The sequence below is a fragment of the Somniosus microcephalus genome, chromosome 11 (assembly GCF_052327205.1).
Source record: "Somniosus microcephalus isolate GS21.2 chromosome 11, FLI_Smic_1.0, whole genome shotgun sequence".
Classification (NCBI taxonomy): Eukaryota; Metazoa; Chordata; class Chondrichthyes; order Squaliformes; family Somniosidae; genus Somniosus; species Somniosus microcephalus.
Genome location: NC_140997.1, coordinates 120862096 through 120879816, shown reverse-complemented (window position 1 = coordinate 120879816; position 17721 = coordinate 120862096). Strand labels below are relative to the sequence as shown.

Here is a 17721-nt window from a genome sequence, read left to right as displayed (position 1 = left end):
CGGTGGTACTAAACACAGCGGGAGCCCATGAGAGCGCGAGAGTTCGGTGGTATTACACACAGTGGGAGACCAGGAGAGCTCGAGAGTTCAGCGGTACAAAACACAGCGGGAGCTCAGGAGAGCGCGAGCGTTTGGCGGTACTAAACACAGAGGGAGCCCAGGATAGCGGAAGAGCTCGGCGGTACATTACACAGCGGGAGCCCAGGTGAGCACGAGGGTTTGGCGGCACTAAACACAGCGGGATCCCAGGAGAGCGCGAGAGTTTGGCGGTGCTAAACACAGCGGGAGCTTAGGAGTGTGCGAGAGTTCAGCGGTACAATAAACAGCGGGAGACCAGGAGAGTGCGAGAGTTGGGCGGTACGAAACACAGTGGGAGCCCAGGAGAGTGCGAGAATTTGGCGGTACAAAACACATCGGGAGCTCAGGAGAGCACGAGCGTTCCGCGGTACAATACAGAGCGGGAGCCCAGGAGAGTGCGAGACTTCAGCGCTACTAATCACAGCGGGAGCCCAGGAGATAGAGAGATTTCTAGCGGTACAATAAACAGCAGGAGCCCAGGAGAGTGTGAGCGTTCGGGGGTACTAAAGACAACGGGAGCCCAGGAGAGCGTGAGACTTCGGCGGTACAAAACACAGCGGGAGCTCAGGACAGCGCGAGAGTTCAGCGGTACAATACACAGCGGGAGACCAGCAGAGTGCTGGAGTTCGGCGGTACTAGACACAGCGGGAGCCCAGGAGAGTGCGAGTGTTCAGCGGTGCTAAACACAGCGGGAGTCCAGGAGAGCGCGATAGTTCGCCGGTACTAAACATAGCGGGAGTCCAGGAGAGCGCAAGAGTTCGGTGGTACTAAACACAGCGGGAGCCCATGAGAGCGCGAGAGTTCAGTGGTATTACATACACACATAGGGAGCTCTGGAGAGCGCGAGATTTCAGCGGTACAATACACAGCGGGAGACGGGGAGAGCGCAAGAGTTCAGTGGTACTATACACAGCGGGAACCCAGGAGAGCGCGAGAGTTCGGCGGTACTTAGCACAGCGGGAGCCCAGGAGACATCGAGAGTTCGGCCGTACTAAACACAGCAGGAGTCCAGGAGAGCATGAGACTTCGGCAGTATAAATCACAGTGGGAGTTCAGGAGAGCGTGAGACTTCGGTGGTAGAATACACAGTGGGAGACCAGGAGAGCACGAGTGTTTGGCGGTACTAAACACAGCGGGAGCCCTGGAGAGCGTGAGACTTCGGCGGTATAAATCACAGCGGGAGTTCAGGAGAGCGTGAGACTTCGGCGGTACAATACACAGCGGGAGACCAAGAGAGCGCGAGAGTTTGGCGGTACTAAACACAGCGGGAGCTTGGACAGCACGAGAGTTCAGCAGTACTTTACACAGCGGTAGCCCCAGAGAGTGTGAGAATTCGGCGGTACTAAATGCAGCGGTGTGGGAGAAAACGTATTAAACATTAAGGCATGATGGGATACTTGACCACTTTACTAATTGAACAAAGGACACTAAACTAGTTAAAACTAAAAGAACTGCTGACTGCCATAATAAAGTCAAGGTGACCTTTTGGCTTAGGACATCTGGTGATAAAATGTGAACATGTTAACCTGTTTCTTGAGAACAATGGAACCTATGAAACCATATGTTGAAATGTACTGTAAGCTAATCACATGCAGTTGTTTACCTTGCTGTATAACTATGAGCGCTGTACAATAGTAATTTAGAGTGCTGGTGAGCAGTAGGTTCTGCTGCAGACTCTCCGTGATATCATGTAATAAATTCCTAAAGCGAACCTCGAAGTCTCCGTCTGATAGTTAATTTCCTCGACAGAATTTGGCGTAGTCATGCAGGATCCCTAACAACGGAATCCAAAAGAACTAAGAAGGTCTAAGTTGGGTATAGCGTCGACCTTGTATATCACTTGGCCTGCTTAGGCTCCAATTAGACAAAGGAAATTTAAAAAGGGACTCTCCTAAAAATAAAAGGAAAGTGCCCGGTGCCTCCCAGCTGAAAGGGGGAGAGCACCTAGCGCGTCCCAGCTGAAAGGGGGACGGCGCGCGGTTGCCTAGTTATCCGGCCGGTGACTCATGCTGAGCCAAAAGCCCATCAGGCTGAGGCAAGACTGCTGAGAAGAGAGAAAAGGCTATGGCACCGAATTAAGTAGCTACAAAGAGAATAAAGGTTTGACTTCGAGACTCGCGGACGGAAAAAACGGTGAGCGCTCATTGTATTTTGCGTATATAAAATAACCCGCAGTTGTATAACCAGTAAGTTTAAAACTAAGTTACAGGAGTAAGGAGAAGATGGGAAATAATGGCAGTCAAGCGGATTCGTCCGATCCTGCCAAGAAAGGAGCCCGAGACAAGGTAAAACAGGAGGCTGCAAATGGTAAAATCAAGATATGTAAAAGAACGAATGACAGAATAAAAAAGCTCGTGCAACATCGAAAAAAGGTAGGAGATCCCATCGTTCCACCGGGATCGCCAGCCGATACTGTAATAAAAGAAACAGGAGACGATCGGTATGCGGTAACTTTTAGTAGTGATCTGTATGGATGGTCGGGTGGAGATTGGCCTTTTGGGGGAAGTTTTAAAATACCTTTAATAAAAGAATGGGAAGAAATTACTAGAAATGAAGGAGGGGATCCTGAGTGGGACACCCCCTATATGTTATGGTGCTTTGCTAGGTGGATGGAAGTAGCAAAAAGACACCAACCCCCAAAGAAGAAGGGGAAACAGGAAGAGGCAGAGGCTAGTCAGAAAAAGGAAGAGGTGCTGCCTAAGGCTCCTGTTGTGGGAATGTATCCCCGAACCCCAGCGGGAGTTCCGGTTGAGATGGGGGAAGAGTTAAATAATTTACTAATGATAGCGGCTGCTCTAAGACAGCAACCGGCATGATTTCCGGCGCCGCCTCCATACAATCCAGCAGGTCTAGTGGCACCACAGCCAGTTGTACCCCTACCAGGGGCACAGCCTGGAGCTCCACCCCCACCCGTGATGAACCCGTAATTGAACCTCCTCCTCCAGCAGAGGCACTTGGAGCAGGAGCTGCTGCACTGCCTGGTAGTAATGTACAGGACCTACCCTCACGTAACGGACCTACAACTAGGTCACAAACAAAAGAAACAGCCCCTAGAGACAGAGGTGCGCTCGAACCTGACACTACTACCCATCAACTTCCTCGAGTCATGATAGGAGAGGTGGCAGTGTTAAAACCATGGTCCCCAGCGGAAGCTAGAGCTATGGTAGCCGAGGCACCAGACCCCTTAAAGAAGCCCACTGCCTTTCATAATTGGCTAGAACAAATGTGTACCATTTACAGCCCTCTTCCTGGGGATGTGCTAATGCTGCTAAAATGTGCGTATGGGTCCTCATGGTCGACCCTAAGGGACGGATTTGCTGTTCCCCCGGGAGAAAATGGAGATTGGCGACAAGATGATGTACAACTGGACCAGGGAAATGAGTCTTTTGCTCACTGGTTAGAACATAGAGGTAAAGAGGCTATAATGAGAGGAGCCAAGAAGCATAGTGACATAGGAGAAGTTACTCGATGTCTGCAAAGAAAGGAGGAGACAATTCCTGATTTTGTAGCTCGATTTAAAAGCAAGTGGGAGGAACATGCGGGAGTTCCGTTAGCAGACAATGGACCTTTGGCAGTACAAACACTGCTAAACTGCATGTTACCCTTTCAAGCTCAAGCCTTTAAAATGATTAATCTAAATTGGCAGACTCAGCCCTGGGCGGACGTAGTTACTGCTCTGGTAAATATGGATAGGGAAGGACTCTTTACTCAGTCGAAAGAGCAAAAGCCAAAAACAGCGGGACAATATTTCCAACAAATTGAAGAGGGTTTGCAGGAAGAGGAGGTTATGGTAGAGGCAGAGGAAGGGGAAGAGGACAATGGCAAATGAGAGATAGATCACAGGATGAATGTAGGAACTGTGGGAAAAGAGGACATTGGGCTAGAGATTGCTGATGCCCCCCAAGGCCACAGCAGGGATACGCCCAACAAGGAGGGTATCCAGCTCCAGGGGCAGAAGGAACTTCCTTTTCTTTCAGTAACCCTAATCCATCCGCATAGGGGTGCCACGGAGAAGCGGTGGTACAGGCGGCTGTGATCAGATTGTCCAAATCCATGAGAGAACAGCCTATGGCTACAGTTAAAATAGGAAATAGCCATTTGGACCTTCTGGTCGATACCGGTGCAACAATGTCCTCTGTACCCCCCTCCGTGGGTATAGCCGCCAGTCAATTTAACGTTGTAAGCATGGGAGTAGCCGGTATCCCTATGTTAGAACCCCTCTCCAAACCTACCGAAATTCAAGTGCACGGGCAATCCGTCACAGACACCCTCATAATTTCTCAGACCGCCCCTCTCCCTATGTTGGGAAGACAGGCTTTATGTAAATTGGGAGCAGTTATATACTGCACTCGAGACGGCATGTTCATGGAACTGCCTCAAATACAAACTCATCTGCTAATGAATTTAATGATAGAGGAAAAGCAAGTAGAAGGAGCCCCCATTTTGTACTGCTGGCAGCTGAATAGCAATCCTTATGGCCAATTGGTAAAAAATGTATACCAAGCCTTGCAGGAATTGGAAGATCCTCAGGGGCAGTATTTACAATATCTAATTGAAACCAGTAGAGAAAAGAAACGGACCCATTGTACGGCATGGTACACGCATAAAGAAACACCCAATTATCAAGAATTGGTTTGCTCATACCTAAACCAGCCAGAATTGCTGCAGATTTCACCTTATTTATTCTTTGGAGATAAAGGCCTGGGAATGTTGGTTCACCTTACACACGAACAAAAATAAAGATTTAGGATGCATCACACATCCGAACCCCACCTGACTAATGCAGTTAGAGCCCCGGCTCAGGCGAAGGAAGTGGGGGAGATGATAAAAAGAATACAACACCACAAGCCAGTCTATTCCATCATGTTACCAATTCAAGCTGGAAAGGTGGAGATAGAATTCTTTAATGAAACAGAAGGAAAAATTCGCTGGTTAAGAAAAGAATGGGATACTATTTTTGAAAGACAGCAGCCCCCTAAGGAAAATCCGCAATTGTTACCATGGGCATTGACTAAAGTACTTTCTGAATTATGGGCAAAGCACAAGAATCATGTGGGAAAGGTGCATTCGGCACCTGAACATAGGGTCCAGCTACAGAAGAATGCTGTTTTGCCCTGTCTAAAGCAGTACCGCCTGGCCCCAGAGGCCGAGGAAGGAATAGCAGCGGTAATACATTCTTTACTGCAGCAAGGGGTTTTAGTCAAAACACAGAGCCCCTGCAATACTCCTATTTTGCCCATCCCGAAAGTAGGAAGACCAAATGACTGGCGTTTTGTGCAAGATCTCCGGGCGATCAATAAAATAGTCATTCCCATTGCTCCCTTGGTGCCAGATACCAACATCATCCTCTCCTCTATACCAGCTGATGCAACTACCTTTTCGGTTATCGATTTGTGTTCTGCTTTCTTCTCCATACCACTGCATAAGGACAGTCAATATCTGTTTGCCTTTACTTATAAAAATCAGCAATATACCTGGACCAGGTTGCCCCAGGGGTATACTGAAAGTCCTGCGGTGTATGCGGCAGCGGTTAAAAATGACTTGGAGGAATGTCAGTTATCGGATCAGTCCACCTTAATCCAGTACACAGGTGACCTTTTGGTTGCCTCCCGAACGGGGCCAGACTGCCAAGAAGATACTATCAAATTGCTCCAGCATCTGGCTAGCAGGGGACACAGGGTGTCCTCCGAGAAGTTGCAGTTTTGCCAAACATCCGTCCAGTATTTGGGTTTTCAGTTGGAGTATGGACAGCGAAGATTGGGATTGGAAAGAATAAGAGCAGTGGATAAAGTGCTGATCCCGCGAACAAAGAAGGACATTTTGTCGTTTCTGGGAATGGTGGGTTATTGTAGACAATGGATATATGACTACAGAGAAATGGATGCGGTCTTACGATCAGCTACGCTGCAGACAGAGCCCCCCATAGTCGAATGGACGCCAGAATGAGATAAGGCATTCAGTGATCTTAAAAAAGCTATGGTCAGTGCTCCCGCGTTAGGACTACCTAAGTATAATAAGCCTTTTCTGTTATACGTCAATGAAAGAGAAGGCTTTGCAACAGGAGTACTGGCACAAGAACATGGGGGAGGAAAAAGGCCTGTAGCATATTACTCTGTAGCCTTACCAGCCGTAGTGAGAGGCATGCCAGCCTGCTTACGAGCCATTGCTGCAACCACCACAATAGTGGAAAAATCCATCCCTATTGTGCTTGATCACCCTTGTGTGGTAATTATTCCCCACGCAGTGCTGCTATTATTAAATTCGGCAGCTACTCAGCACTTTACGGTGGCAAGAAGAACTGGGTATGAGATAATCCTCTTGTCACACTCTAATTATACCTACCAGCGATCACCAGCTGTCAACCCGGCGACCTTCGTGCCAATACCAACAGAATATCCAGGTGAACCAGAACACGACTGCTTGTTAACTGTTGAAGCCACCACTACACCCAGGCCAGATTTGCTAAGTGATCCTATTGATAATCCTGACTTGATCCTCTTCACGGATGGTTCTTCACATCGACCTAGTGATGATCAACTATTAGCAGGTTATGCGGTGGTGACTCCTCATGAATTATTGGAAGCTTATGCGTTGCCACCTGGCACATCTGCACAAGCAGCTAAACTATATGCATTAACCAGAGCCTGTATTTTGGCTAAAGATCAAAGCGTCAATATCTATACTGACTCCCGTTATGCATTTGGGGTAGTGCATGATTTTGGACAATTATGGAAAAACAGAGGTTTTATTACATCCTCAGGAAAATCTATTAAGCATGCGCAAATGGTGTTAAATTTGTTGGAGGCTATTCAGTTGCCAAGTAAAATTGCAGTACTAAAATGTGAGGCCCACACCATGGCAGGTGATGAAGTCTCATGTGGAAATAGGTTTGCTGATAGTGCGGCTAAAGAGGTCGCACTGAGGCAGGCCCCACAGCTTCAAGCCGCCAAAAATACCGTTAGTAACTTTCCTCCAGAACTTCCTAGTAGCATTGATGCTGATCTACTACGACAGGCCCAAAGTCAGGCAATAGTCCAAGAAAAACGTACTTGGAGTAAGGCAGGTTGCTATCAAGATCATGATATATGGATGCATCCTGATGGCCGAGTGGTTTGCCCACGAAGCTTGTTTTTGCCCCTGTCTCGCCTGGCACATGGACAGGCTCACATGGGCAAAGGAGGGATGGCACATGCATTGTCCCAACAATGGTATGCACCAGGAATAACGGTAACAATTGAAAAAGTTGCCAGAATGTGTTTAGTATGTCAGCAGAACAATAGAGGGAAATCGCCCGCAAATTTTGATCACCTACCCCAACCAGAGCTGCCCTTTGAGAATCTACAGATAGATTTTGTACATATGCCCGCAGTAAAAGGATTTAAGTACATACTGGTAATAGTAGATATGTTCTCCAGATGGGTAGAGGCATACCCCACTAGGAGGGATGATGCCAGAACAGCAGTAAGCATTCTGCTAAAAGAAATAATACCTAGATTTGGAATACCTATGGGAATAAACAGTGACAGAGGAACTCATTTCACCAGCAAACTGATAAAAAACTTAACTGAAGCCCTTGGATTTCAATGGAAATTGCACATACCTTACCAGCCACAATCCTCAGGAATAGTGGAAAGAGTGAATGGGGAAATCAAGGCCGCCCTAACCAAAGTATGCCAGCAAAATGGATTGCAATGGTCGGATGCCGTGCCAGTAGTAATGTATGCCCTGAGAAATCAGAAAAATAGAAACACAGGTCTGACACCACATGAGATCTTGATGGGCCGGCCTATGACAACAGGCACACGCCCACCCATGACTCCAGAGAAGGTGGCATTAATTTGGAATGATGAAAAATCATTAAAATATGCTCAGGCCATGTGTGAAACAGCAGGAAGAATACATGAGAAAGTGAGACAGGCCCAGATGCGCCCCACAGAAGGAAACATGCACCCCTTTAAACCCGGAGATCAAGTTTATGTGAAAGCGCTAAATAAAGAATCTTTTTCTCCTAGGTGGAAAGGACCATATTTGGTGCTGCTTACAACTCGAACAGCTCTCAAATTGAAAGAAAAACCTGATTGGGTACACGCTACAAGGTGCAAGTTGCATCATCCGGAGGAAACACCGGAGGTGGAGTATAAACATACTGCACCAGACACCACTTCAGAAACGGGAAAAGATCCGTGCCCACCATAATTTGGCACTCCATTGAAGGACTGATTACTTTCGGATTGCTATATATGTTTATATTTAATGCTGTATAACAATAATTAGGAAAATTTAAAGATTTCTAGGATAAATCAGGAAATATGTTAAACCAGATGATAATAATCGGCCTATGTGTAATAAGGACAGCCGCCTGGACCATCCTGCCTACTGAAAAAACAGAATGGGCAGGCCAGTTAGGATGGAAGGCGAGAGACAGTAACCAATCGCAGGGAACTTACACTTGTAACAATGGTACCATTTGTGTAATTGCTAATTGGACGATTAATTGCGAAGCCTGTGGGATGTTCGAAATGAAATCTGGGATGGATAAAATAGTATTTAGCCAAGGATCTAATATAACTCTAAGTATAAAATGGGAAAAAGGAGTGAACATAAGTTGTAGGATAGAGAATGACACTGACATACTAAACAATTATACTAAATTATGGAAATGGTATAAAAATGACACAAGAACCGGAGACATGGAACAACCGATATATTTGAAAGACGGTCAGGCGTACGGATGCGTGAATGCAACTCTTATAGAAGGAAGACCTCACTGGTATGGGGAAACATTCTTTGCAAAGAAAACAAAACAGATAGAAAGTCCTATGGACCATTTGCAAAGATTGCATTCTACCTGTACCCCGGTCTTGATCTCCCCATATACTCTAAATTTGACAGTACAGGTACAATATGAGGATAAAAAAGATACTGGATGTAATATTACTACAATACAAGCCAAATTGAATAAGAGAGTTAGGATCGGGAGAAGGAGAAGGGACTTAGCAACGGTCTTGGGAGGAGTAGGAACTGGTATGGGAGCCCTTAATGCAATAAATATTGAAACATTGCAGAATAAAATACAGCAAGTAGGAGGGCTGACAGGAGATGCTATAAAATTAAGAAATGCTTGGGACAATGGACTGACAGCAGCGATGTTAACACAGTGGATATCAGATACAATGAGTTGGAAGCAAGTAAATAAGGTAGAAAAGGAACAAGAGAATGTTGCAAAGGGACAAGAGAAAGTCAATAATCATACTCAATGTATGTTTAAAGAAATTACCAAGCAGTCACTGAGGGCTGAGCTAGAGCGAATCGCTATGTCAGGACATGCTCCTAGTTGGATGAGAATTTTCAGATTTGAAGGAAATAATCTAGAAGTAAAACCTGATCGAAGATATACTAAATGTGACCTTAAGGGATGTAATTTTACAATGAAAGTGGTAAATGTGACAAAAGCCAAAACCTGGTGTCAGTTCTTGGTATTGCCCCAACTGTTTGGAGAAAACTTTTGGTATCCCAAATTTTATGGTAAATGGATAGATCAGGGGAATAAGACCCATGATGCCTCGGATTGCCAAGATTGGCCGTTTGGAAAAGTATGCCCATTGCATACCCCTATATATGAACCTTGCTCATTACAACATAGTAGAGGTACATGCATTTGGAATTTGAAACCTTGTAATGATACTACCTTGCATGAGATAGGCCAGAACTATCTGTGTATTAGCAGTGCCTGGCCTATATATGTAGACGGGATTTTGAAAAGGCCCCCTTTAAACACTTGCATAAAAGATGTTTATACTGTGTTTGACCCACATACCAACAAGACATATCAGTTGGGAAAATGGGCTATGGTAATGCAAAGAAGAACTGTATTGGGGATAGAAAATGCCCCCCCTACAGTTAATTTGGCTAATCTGACGAAATTTTTGAAAAACAATGAAAAGATAGCAGAAGCCTTAGCGAAAAGAGGAAGAGATCTGCACCATTTAAAAGCAGTGATGGATTATGATGAGCAAGGTTTGATTCAAATAGCTACGCAAATAACAGATTTGACGGTACACCACTGGTGGGATGTGTTTAAAGGATGGTCACCTAAAGCATCCGCAGTGTTGGAATTGTTTGTTCACCCGATGGTTATAATTTGTGTAGTGACAGGAGTTTTATTTATATTAATTTGTATAATGTGGATAAGAGTGAGATATCTGTTAGCGCAAACAGTAGAATCAGTAGCATCTGTAAAAAGAGCTATGAAAGTACTAGAGAGAAAGGAAAGAAAAAGAGCAAACCAGGATGACTATGATGAAGAAGATTGTCTGAAAATGCGTCCTTTCCCAAAGGGATATTATCCTCCCTATGAAAACGAACTGAATACAATGCCGTAAAGCAGTGTTGATCAGTAAAGATCAACAAGGAGGGAATTGTGGGAGAAAACATATTAAACATTAAGGCATGATGGGATACTTGACCACTTTACTAATTGAACAAAGGACACTAAACTAGTTAAAACTAAAAGAACTGCTGACTGCCATAACAAAGTCAAGCTGACCTTTTGGCTTAGGACATCTGGTGATAAAATGTGAACATGTTAATCTGTTTCTTGAGAACAATGGAACCTATGAAACCATATGTTGAAATGTAATGTAAGCTAATCACATGAAGTTGTTTACCTTGCTGTATAACTATGAGCGCTGTACAATAGTAATTTAGAGTGCTGGTGAGCAGTAGGGACTGCTGCAGACTCTCTGTGATATCATGTAATAAATTCCTAAAGCGAACCTCGAAGTCTCCGTCTGATAGTTAATTTCCTCGACAAGCGGGAGCCCAGGAGAGTGAGAAAGTTCGGCGGTACAATACACAGCGGGAGACCAGGAGACCTCGAGAGTTTGGAGGTACTAAACACAGCGGGAGCCCAGGAGAGGACGAGAGTTCAGTGGTACTAAACACAGCGCGAGCCCAGGAGAGCACGAGAGTTCGGCGGTACAATATACAGGAGGAGCACAGGAGAGCCCGAGAGTTCGGCGGTAAAAAACACAGCGGGAGCTCAGGAGAGCGCGAGTGTTCAGCAGTACAATACACAGTGGGAGACAAGGAGAGCACGAGAGTTCGGAGGTACTTTACATAGCGGGAGCCCCGGAGAGTGTGAGAGTTCAGCAGTACTAAACGCAGCGGGAGCCGGGAGAGTGCGATAATTCGGCGGTACTAAACACAGCCGGAGCCCAGCAGAGCGCGAGGGTTCGGCGGTATTAAACACAGCGGGATCCCAGGAGAGTGCAATAGTTAGGCAGTAATAACCACAGCAGGAGCTCAGGAGCGCACGAGAGTTCGGCGGTACAATACACAGCAGGAGCCCAGGAGTGACCGAGAGTTCGGCGGTACTAAACACAGCGGAAGCCAAGGAGAGCGCGAGAGTTCAGCGGTACTAAACACAGCGGAAGCGCAGGTGTGCAGGAGGCTTCTGCGGTACAATATACAGCAGGAGCCCAGGAGAGCGTGAGAGTTTGGCGGTACAAAACACAGCGGAAGCTCAGGAGAGTGCGAGATTTCAGCGGTACAATACACAGCGGGAGACCAGGATAGCGCAAGAGTTCGGCGGTACTAAACACAGCGGGAGCCCAGGAAAGCACGATAGTTCGGTGGTACTAAATACAGCAGAAGCCAAGGAGAGCGCGAGAGTTCGGCGGTACTAAACACAGCGGAAGCGCAGGTGTGCGGGAGACTTCTGCGGTACAATATACAACAGGAACCCAGGAGAGCGTGAGAGTTCAGCGGTACAAAACACAGCGGAAGCTCAGGAGAGTGCGAGATTTCAGCGGTACAATACACAGCGGGAGACGAGGAGAGTGCGAGAGTTCGGCGGTACTAAACACAGCGGGAGCCCAGGAGAGCACGATAGTTCGGCGGTACTAAATACAGCAGAAGCCAAGGAGAGCGCGAGAGTTCGGTGGTACTAAACACAGCGGGAGCCCAGGAGAGCGCGAGAGTTCGGCGGTACTAAACACAGCGGGAGACCAGAAGAGTGCGAGAGTTCGGTGGTACGAAACACAGCGGGAGACCAGGAGAGCACGAGAGTTTGGCGGCACTAAACAGAGCGGGAGCCCAGGAGAGTGCGAGAGTTCAGCGGAACTAAACAATGCGGGATCTCAGGAGAGCGTGAGAGTTCGGCGATACAAAACACAGTGGGATCTCAGGAGAGCACGAGAGTTCGGCGGTACAAAACACAGCGGGAGCTCAGGAGAGCACGAGAGTTCGGCGGTGATAAACACAGTGGGATCCCAAGAGAGTTCGAGAGTTTGGCGATACTAAACACAGAGGGAGCCCAGGAGAGCGGGAGAGCTCGGCGGTACAATACACAGCGGGAGCCCAGGTGAGCGTGAGAGTTCGGCGTCACTAAACACTGCGGGATCCCAGGAGAGCGCGAGAGTTCGGCGGTACTAAACACTGCGGGATCCCAGGAGAGCGCGAGAGTTCGGCGGTACTAAACACAGCGGGAGCTCAGGAGAGCGCGAGATTTCAGCCTTACAATACACAGTGGGAGACGAGGAGAGTGCTAGATTTCGGCGATACTAACCACGGCGGGAGCCCAGGAGAGTGCGAGAGTTCAGCGGTACAATACACAGCGGGAGCCCAGGAGAGAGCAAGATTTCGGCGGTACTAGACACAGGGGGAGACCAGGAGAGCGCGAGAGTTCGGCGGTACTAAACACAGCGGGAGCCCAGGATAGCGGGAGAATTCGGCGGTACAATATACAGCAGGAGCCCAAGAGAGCACGAGTGCTGGGCAGTACAAAACACAGCGGGAGCTCAGGAGAGCATGAGAGTTCAGCGGTACAATACACAGCGGGAGACCAGGAGAGCGCGAGAGTTTGGTGGTACTAAACACAGCGGGAGCCCAGGAGAGAACGAGAGTTCGGCAGTACTAAACACAGCGGGAGCCCATGAGAGCGCGAGAGTTAAGCGGTACTAAACACAGTGGGAGCTCAGGAGAGCGCGAGAGTTCAGCGGTACAATACACAGCAGGAGACGAGGAGAGCGCCAGAGTTCGGTGGTTCTAAATACAGCAGATGCCCAGTAGAGTGTGAGAGTTTGGCGGTACTAAACACAGCGGGAGCCCAGGAGAGTGGGAGAGTTCGGTGGTAAAAACACAGCGGGAGCTTGACCAGCGCGAAAATTCAGCAGTACTTTACACAGCGGGAGCCTCAGAGAGTGCGAGAATTCGGCGGTACTAAATGCAGTGGGACCCCATGAGAGTGCGAAAGTTCGGCAGTACAATACACAGTAGGAGACCAGGAGACCTCGAGAGTTTGGCTGTACTAAACACAGCAGGAGCCCAGGAGAGCACGAGAGTTCGGCGGTATAATGTGCAGCAGGAGCACAGGAGAGCCCGAGCGTTCGGTGGTAAAAAACACAGCGGGAGACAAGGAGAGCGTGAGAGTTCGGCGCTACTTTACATAGCGGGAGCCCTGGAGAGTGCAAGAGTTCGGCAGTACTAAACGCAGCGGGAGCCCCGGAGAGTGCGAAAATTCGGCGGTACTAAACATAGCCGGAGCCCAGCAGAGCGCGATAGTTCGGCAGTACTAACCACAGCGGGATCCAAGGAGAGCGTGAGATTTCGGCGGTCGAAAATACAGCGGGATCTCAGGAGAGCGCGAGGGTTCAGTGGTACAATACACAGCTGGAGCCCAGGAGTGCCCGAGAGTTCGGCGGTACTAAACACAGCGGAAGCCCAGGAGAGCGCGAGAGTTTGGCGGTACTAAACACAGCAGAAGCCTAGGAGGGCAGAAGACTTCTGCGGGAGCTCAGGAGAGTGCGAGAGTTCAGCGGTACAATAAACAGTGGGTGACGAGGAGAGCGCGAGAGTTTGGCGGTACTAAACACAATGGGAGCCCAGGAGAGTGCGAGAGTTCGGCCATACTAAACACAGCGGGAGACCAGGAGAGTGCGAGAGTTCGGTGGTTTTAAACACAGCGGGAGGCCAGGGGAGTGCGAGAGTTCGGCGGTAGTAAACACAGCGGGAGACAAGGATAGCGGGAGAGTTCAGCGGTACATTATAAAGCAGAAGCCCAAGAGAGCGCGAGTGTTTGGCAGTACAAAACACAGCGGGAGCTCAGGAGAGCACGTGAGTTCAGCGGTACAATAAACAGTGGGAGAACAGGAGAGCACGAGAGTTTGGCAGCACTAAACACAGCGGGAGCCCAGGAGAGCACAAGTGTTCGGCGGTACAATACACAGCGGGAGCCCAGGAGAGCGCGAGAGGTCGGAGGTACTAAACACAGCGGGAGCCAGGAGAGTGTGAGTGTTCAGCAGTACTAAATGCAGCAGGAACCCAGGAGAGAGTGAGAGTTCAGCGGTACAATACACAGCGGGAGACAAGGAGAGCACGAGAGTTCGGCGGTACTAAACACAGCAGGAGCCCAGGAGAGCGCGAGAGTTCGTTGGTACTAAACACATCTGGAGCCCAGGAGTGTGTGAGATTTCGGTGGTACAATATGCATCGGGAGCCCAGGATAGTGCGAGATTTCGGTGGTACAATACGCAGCGAGAGCCCAGGAGAGTGCGAGAGTTCGTCGGTACTAAACACAGCGCAAGCCAAGGAGAGCGTGAGAGTTTGGCATTACTAAACACAGCGGGAGCCCTGGACAGTGCAAGAGTTCAGCGGTACTAAACACAGCGGGAGCCAAAGGAGAGTGCGAGAGTTCGGCGGTATAATATACAGCAGGATCCCAGGAGAGCACGAGTGTTCGGCGGTTCATAACACTGCAGGAAGTCAGGAGAGTGCGAGAGTTCGGTGGAAGTAAACACAGCTGGAGACGAGGAGAGTGCGAGAGTTCGTGCAAATAAACACAGTGGGAGACCAGGAGAGCGCGATAGTTCGATGGTACAATACACAGCGGGAGCCCAGGAGAGTGCGAGAGTTCGGCGGTACTAAACACAGCGGGCAACCAGGAGAGCGCGAGAGTTCGGCGTTACTAAACACAGTGGGAGCCCATTAGTTCAGCAGAGTTCGGAGATACAGTATGCAGCAGGAGCCAGGAGAGCACGAGAGTTCGGCGTTACTAAACACAGTGGGAGCCCATTAGTTCAGCAGAGTTCGGAGATACAGTATGCAGCAGGAGCCAGGAGAGCACGAGAGTTCGGCGTTACAAAACACAGTGGGAGCCCAGGAGAGAGCGAGAGATTGGCGGTATTAAACACAGAGGGAGCCCAGGAGAGAGCGAGAGATTGGCGGTACTAAACACAGAGGGAGCCCAGGAGAGCGGGAGAGCTCGGTGGTGCTGTACACAGCAGGAGCTCAGGAGAGCGCGAGAGTTCAGCCTTACAATACACAGTGGGAGACGAGTAGAGCGCTAGATTTCGGCGGTACTAAACACAGCGGGAGCTCAGGAGAGCGCGAGAGTTCAGCGGTAAAATGCACAGCGGGAGACAAGGAGAGCACGAGAGTTCGGCGGTACTTTACATAGCGGGAGCCCTGGAGAGTGTGAGAGTTCGGCAGTACTAAACGCGGCGGGAGCCCCGGAGAGTGCGAGAATTCGGCGGTACTAAACACAGCCAGAGCCCAGCAAAGCACGATAGTTCGGCAGTACTAACCACAGCGGGATCCCAGGAGAGCGTGAGATTTTGACGGTCGAAAACACATGCGTGAGCTCAGGAGAGCGCGAGAGTTCGGTGGTACAATACACAGCAGGAACCCAGGAGTGCCCGAGAGTTTGGCGGTACAAAACACAGCGGGAGACAAGGTGAGCGCGAGAGTTCGGCTGTAGAAAACACAGCGGGAGCTCAGGAGAGCGCGAGAGTTCGATGGTACGATACACAGCGGGAGCGCAGGAGAGCACAACAGTTTGGCGGTGCTAAACACAGCGGGATCCCAGGAGAGTTCAAGAGTTTGGCGGTACTAAACACAGGAGGAGCTCAGGTGAGCGTGAGAGTTCGGCGGCACTAAACACTGTGGGATCCCAGGAGAGAGCGAAAGTTCGGCGGTACAATACACAGCAGGAGACAAGGAGACCTCGAGAGTTCGGCGGTACTAAACCCAGCGCGAGCCCAGGAGAGCGCGAGAGTTTGGCGGTACTAAACACAGCGGGAGCCCAGGAGAGCACGAGCGTTCGGCGGTACAATACACAGCAGGAGCCCAGGAGAGCGCAAGAGTTCGGCGGTATTAAACACAGTGGGAGGCCAGGAGAGCACGAGAGGTCGGAGGTACTAAACACAGCGGGATCCCAGGAGAGTGTGAGTGTTCGGCGGTACTAAACACAGCGGGAGCCCAGGAGAGTGCGAGATTTCAGCGGTACTAAACACAGCTGGAGCCCAGGAGAGTGTGAGATTTCGGTGGTACAATATGCAGCGGGAGCCCAGGAGAGTGCGAGATTTCGGTGGTACAATACGCAGCAGGAGCCCAGGAGAGTGCGAGAGTTCGTCGGTACTAAACACAGCGCATGCACAGGAGAGCGTGAGAGTTTGGCGTTACTAAACACAGCGGGAGCCCAGGAGCATGTGAGAGTTCGGTGGTACTAAACACAGCGGGAGCCCTGGACAGTGCAAGAGTTCGGCGGTACTAAACACAGCGGGAGACTAGGAGAGTGCGAGAGTTCGGTGGTATAATATACAGCAGGATCCCAGGAGAGCGCGAGTGTTCGGCAGTTCATAACACTGCAGGAAGTCAGGAGAGTGCGAGAGTTTGGTGGAAGTAAACACAGCTGGAGATGAGGAGAGTGTGAGAGTTCGTGCAAATAAACACAGCGGGAGACCAGGAGAGCGCGAGGGTTCGATGGTACAATACACAGCGGGAGCCCAGGAGAGTGCGAGAGTTCGGCGGTACTAAACACAGCGGGCAACCAGGAGAGCACGAGAGTTCGGCGGTACTAAACACAGTGGGAGCCCATTAGTTCAAGAGAGTTCAGTGATACAGTATGCAGCATGAGCCAGGAGAGCGCGAGAGTTCAGCATTACAATACACAGTGGGAGATGAGGAGAGCGCTAGATTTCGGAAGTACTAAACACAGCGGGAGCTCAGGAGAGCGCGAGAGTTCAGCGGTTAAATGAACAGCGGGAGACAAGGAGAGCGTGAGAGTTCGGTGGTACTTTACATAGCGGGAGCCCTGGAGAGTGTGAGAGTTCGGCAGTACTAAACATGGCGGGAGCCCCGGAGAGTGAGAGAATTCGGCGGTACTAAACACAGCCAGAGCCCAGCAGAGCACGATAGTTCGGCAGTACTAACCACAGCGGGATCCCAGGAGAGCGTGACATTTTGACGGTCGAAAACACAGCGGCAGCTCAGGAGAGCGCGAGAGTTCGGTGGTACAATACACAGCAGGAACCCAGGAGTGCCCGAGAGTTCGGCGGTACAAAACACAGCGGGAGACAAGGTGAGCGCGAGAGTTCGGCTGTAGAAATCACAGCGGGAGCTCAGGAGAGCGCGAGAGTTCGACGGTATGATACACAGCGGGAGCCCAGGAGAGCACAAGAGTTTGGCGGTGCTAAACACAGCAGGATCCCAGGAGAGTTCAAGAGTTTGGCGGTACTAAACACAGCAGGAGTCCAGGTGAGTGCGAGAGTTCGGTGGCACTAAACACTGCGTGATCCCAGGAGAGCGCGAGAGTTCAGCGGTACTAAACACAGCGGGAGCTCAGGAGAGTGTTAGAGTTCGGTG

The 17721-nt window shown here is 49.5% G+C and overlaps 1 protein-coding gene across 1 annotated transcript; it reads left to right on the top strand.

Moving 5' to 3' along the window:
* Positions 1 to 7773: 7773 nt before the first annotated feature.
* LOC147110845 (uncharacterized) lies at positions 7774 to 10525 on the top strand. The gene has a single exon (XM_086001212.1). The coding sequence runs from the start codon at positions 8388 to 8390 to the stop codon at positions 10458 to 10460; it is 2073 nt and encodes a 690-aa protein (XP_085857338.1). The 5' UTR covers positions 7774 to 8387; the 3' UTR covers positions 10461 to 10525.
* Positions 10526 to 17721: the final 7196 nt, after the last annotated feature.

Excerpts from the sequence above, each read along its gene's own strand:
- LOC147110845 (XM_086001212.1), top strand. The coding sequence starts at position 8,388 with ATGTTAAACCAGATGATAATAATCGGCCTATGTGTAATAAGGACAGCC.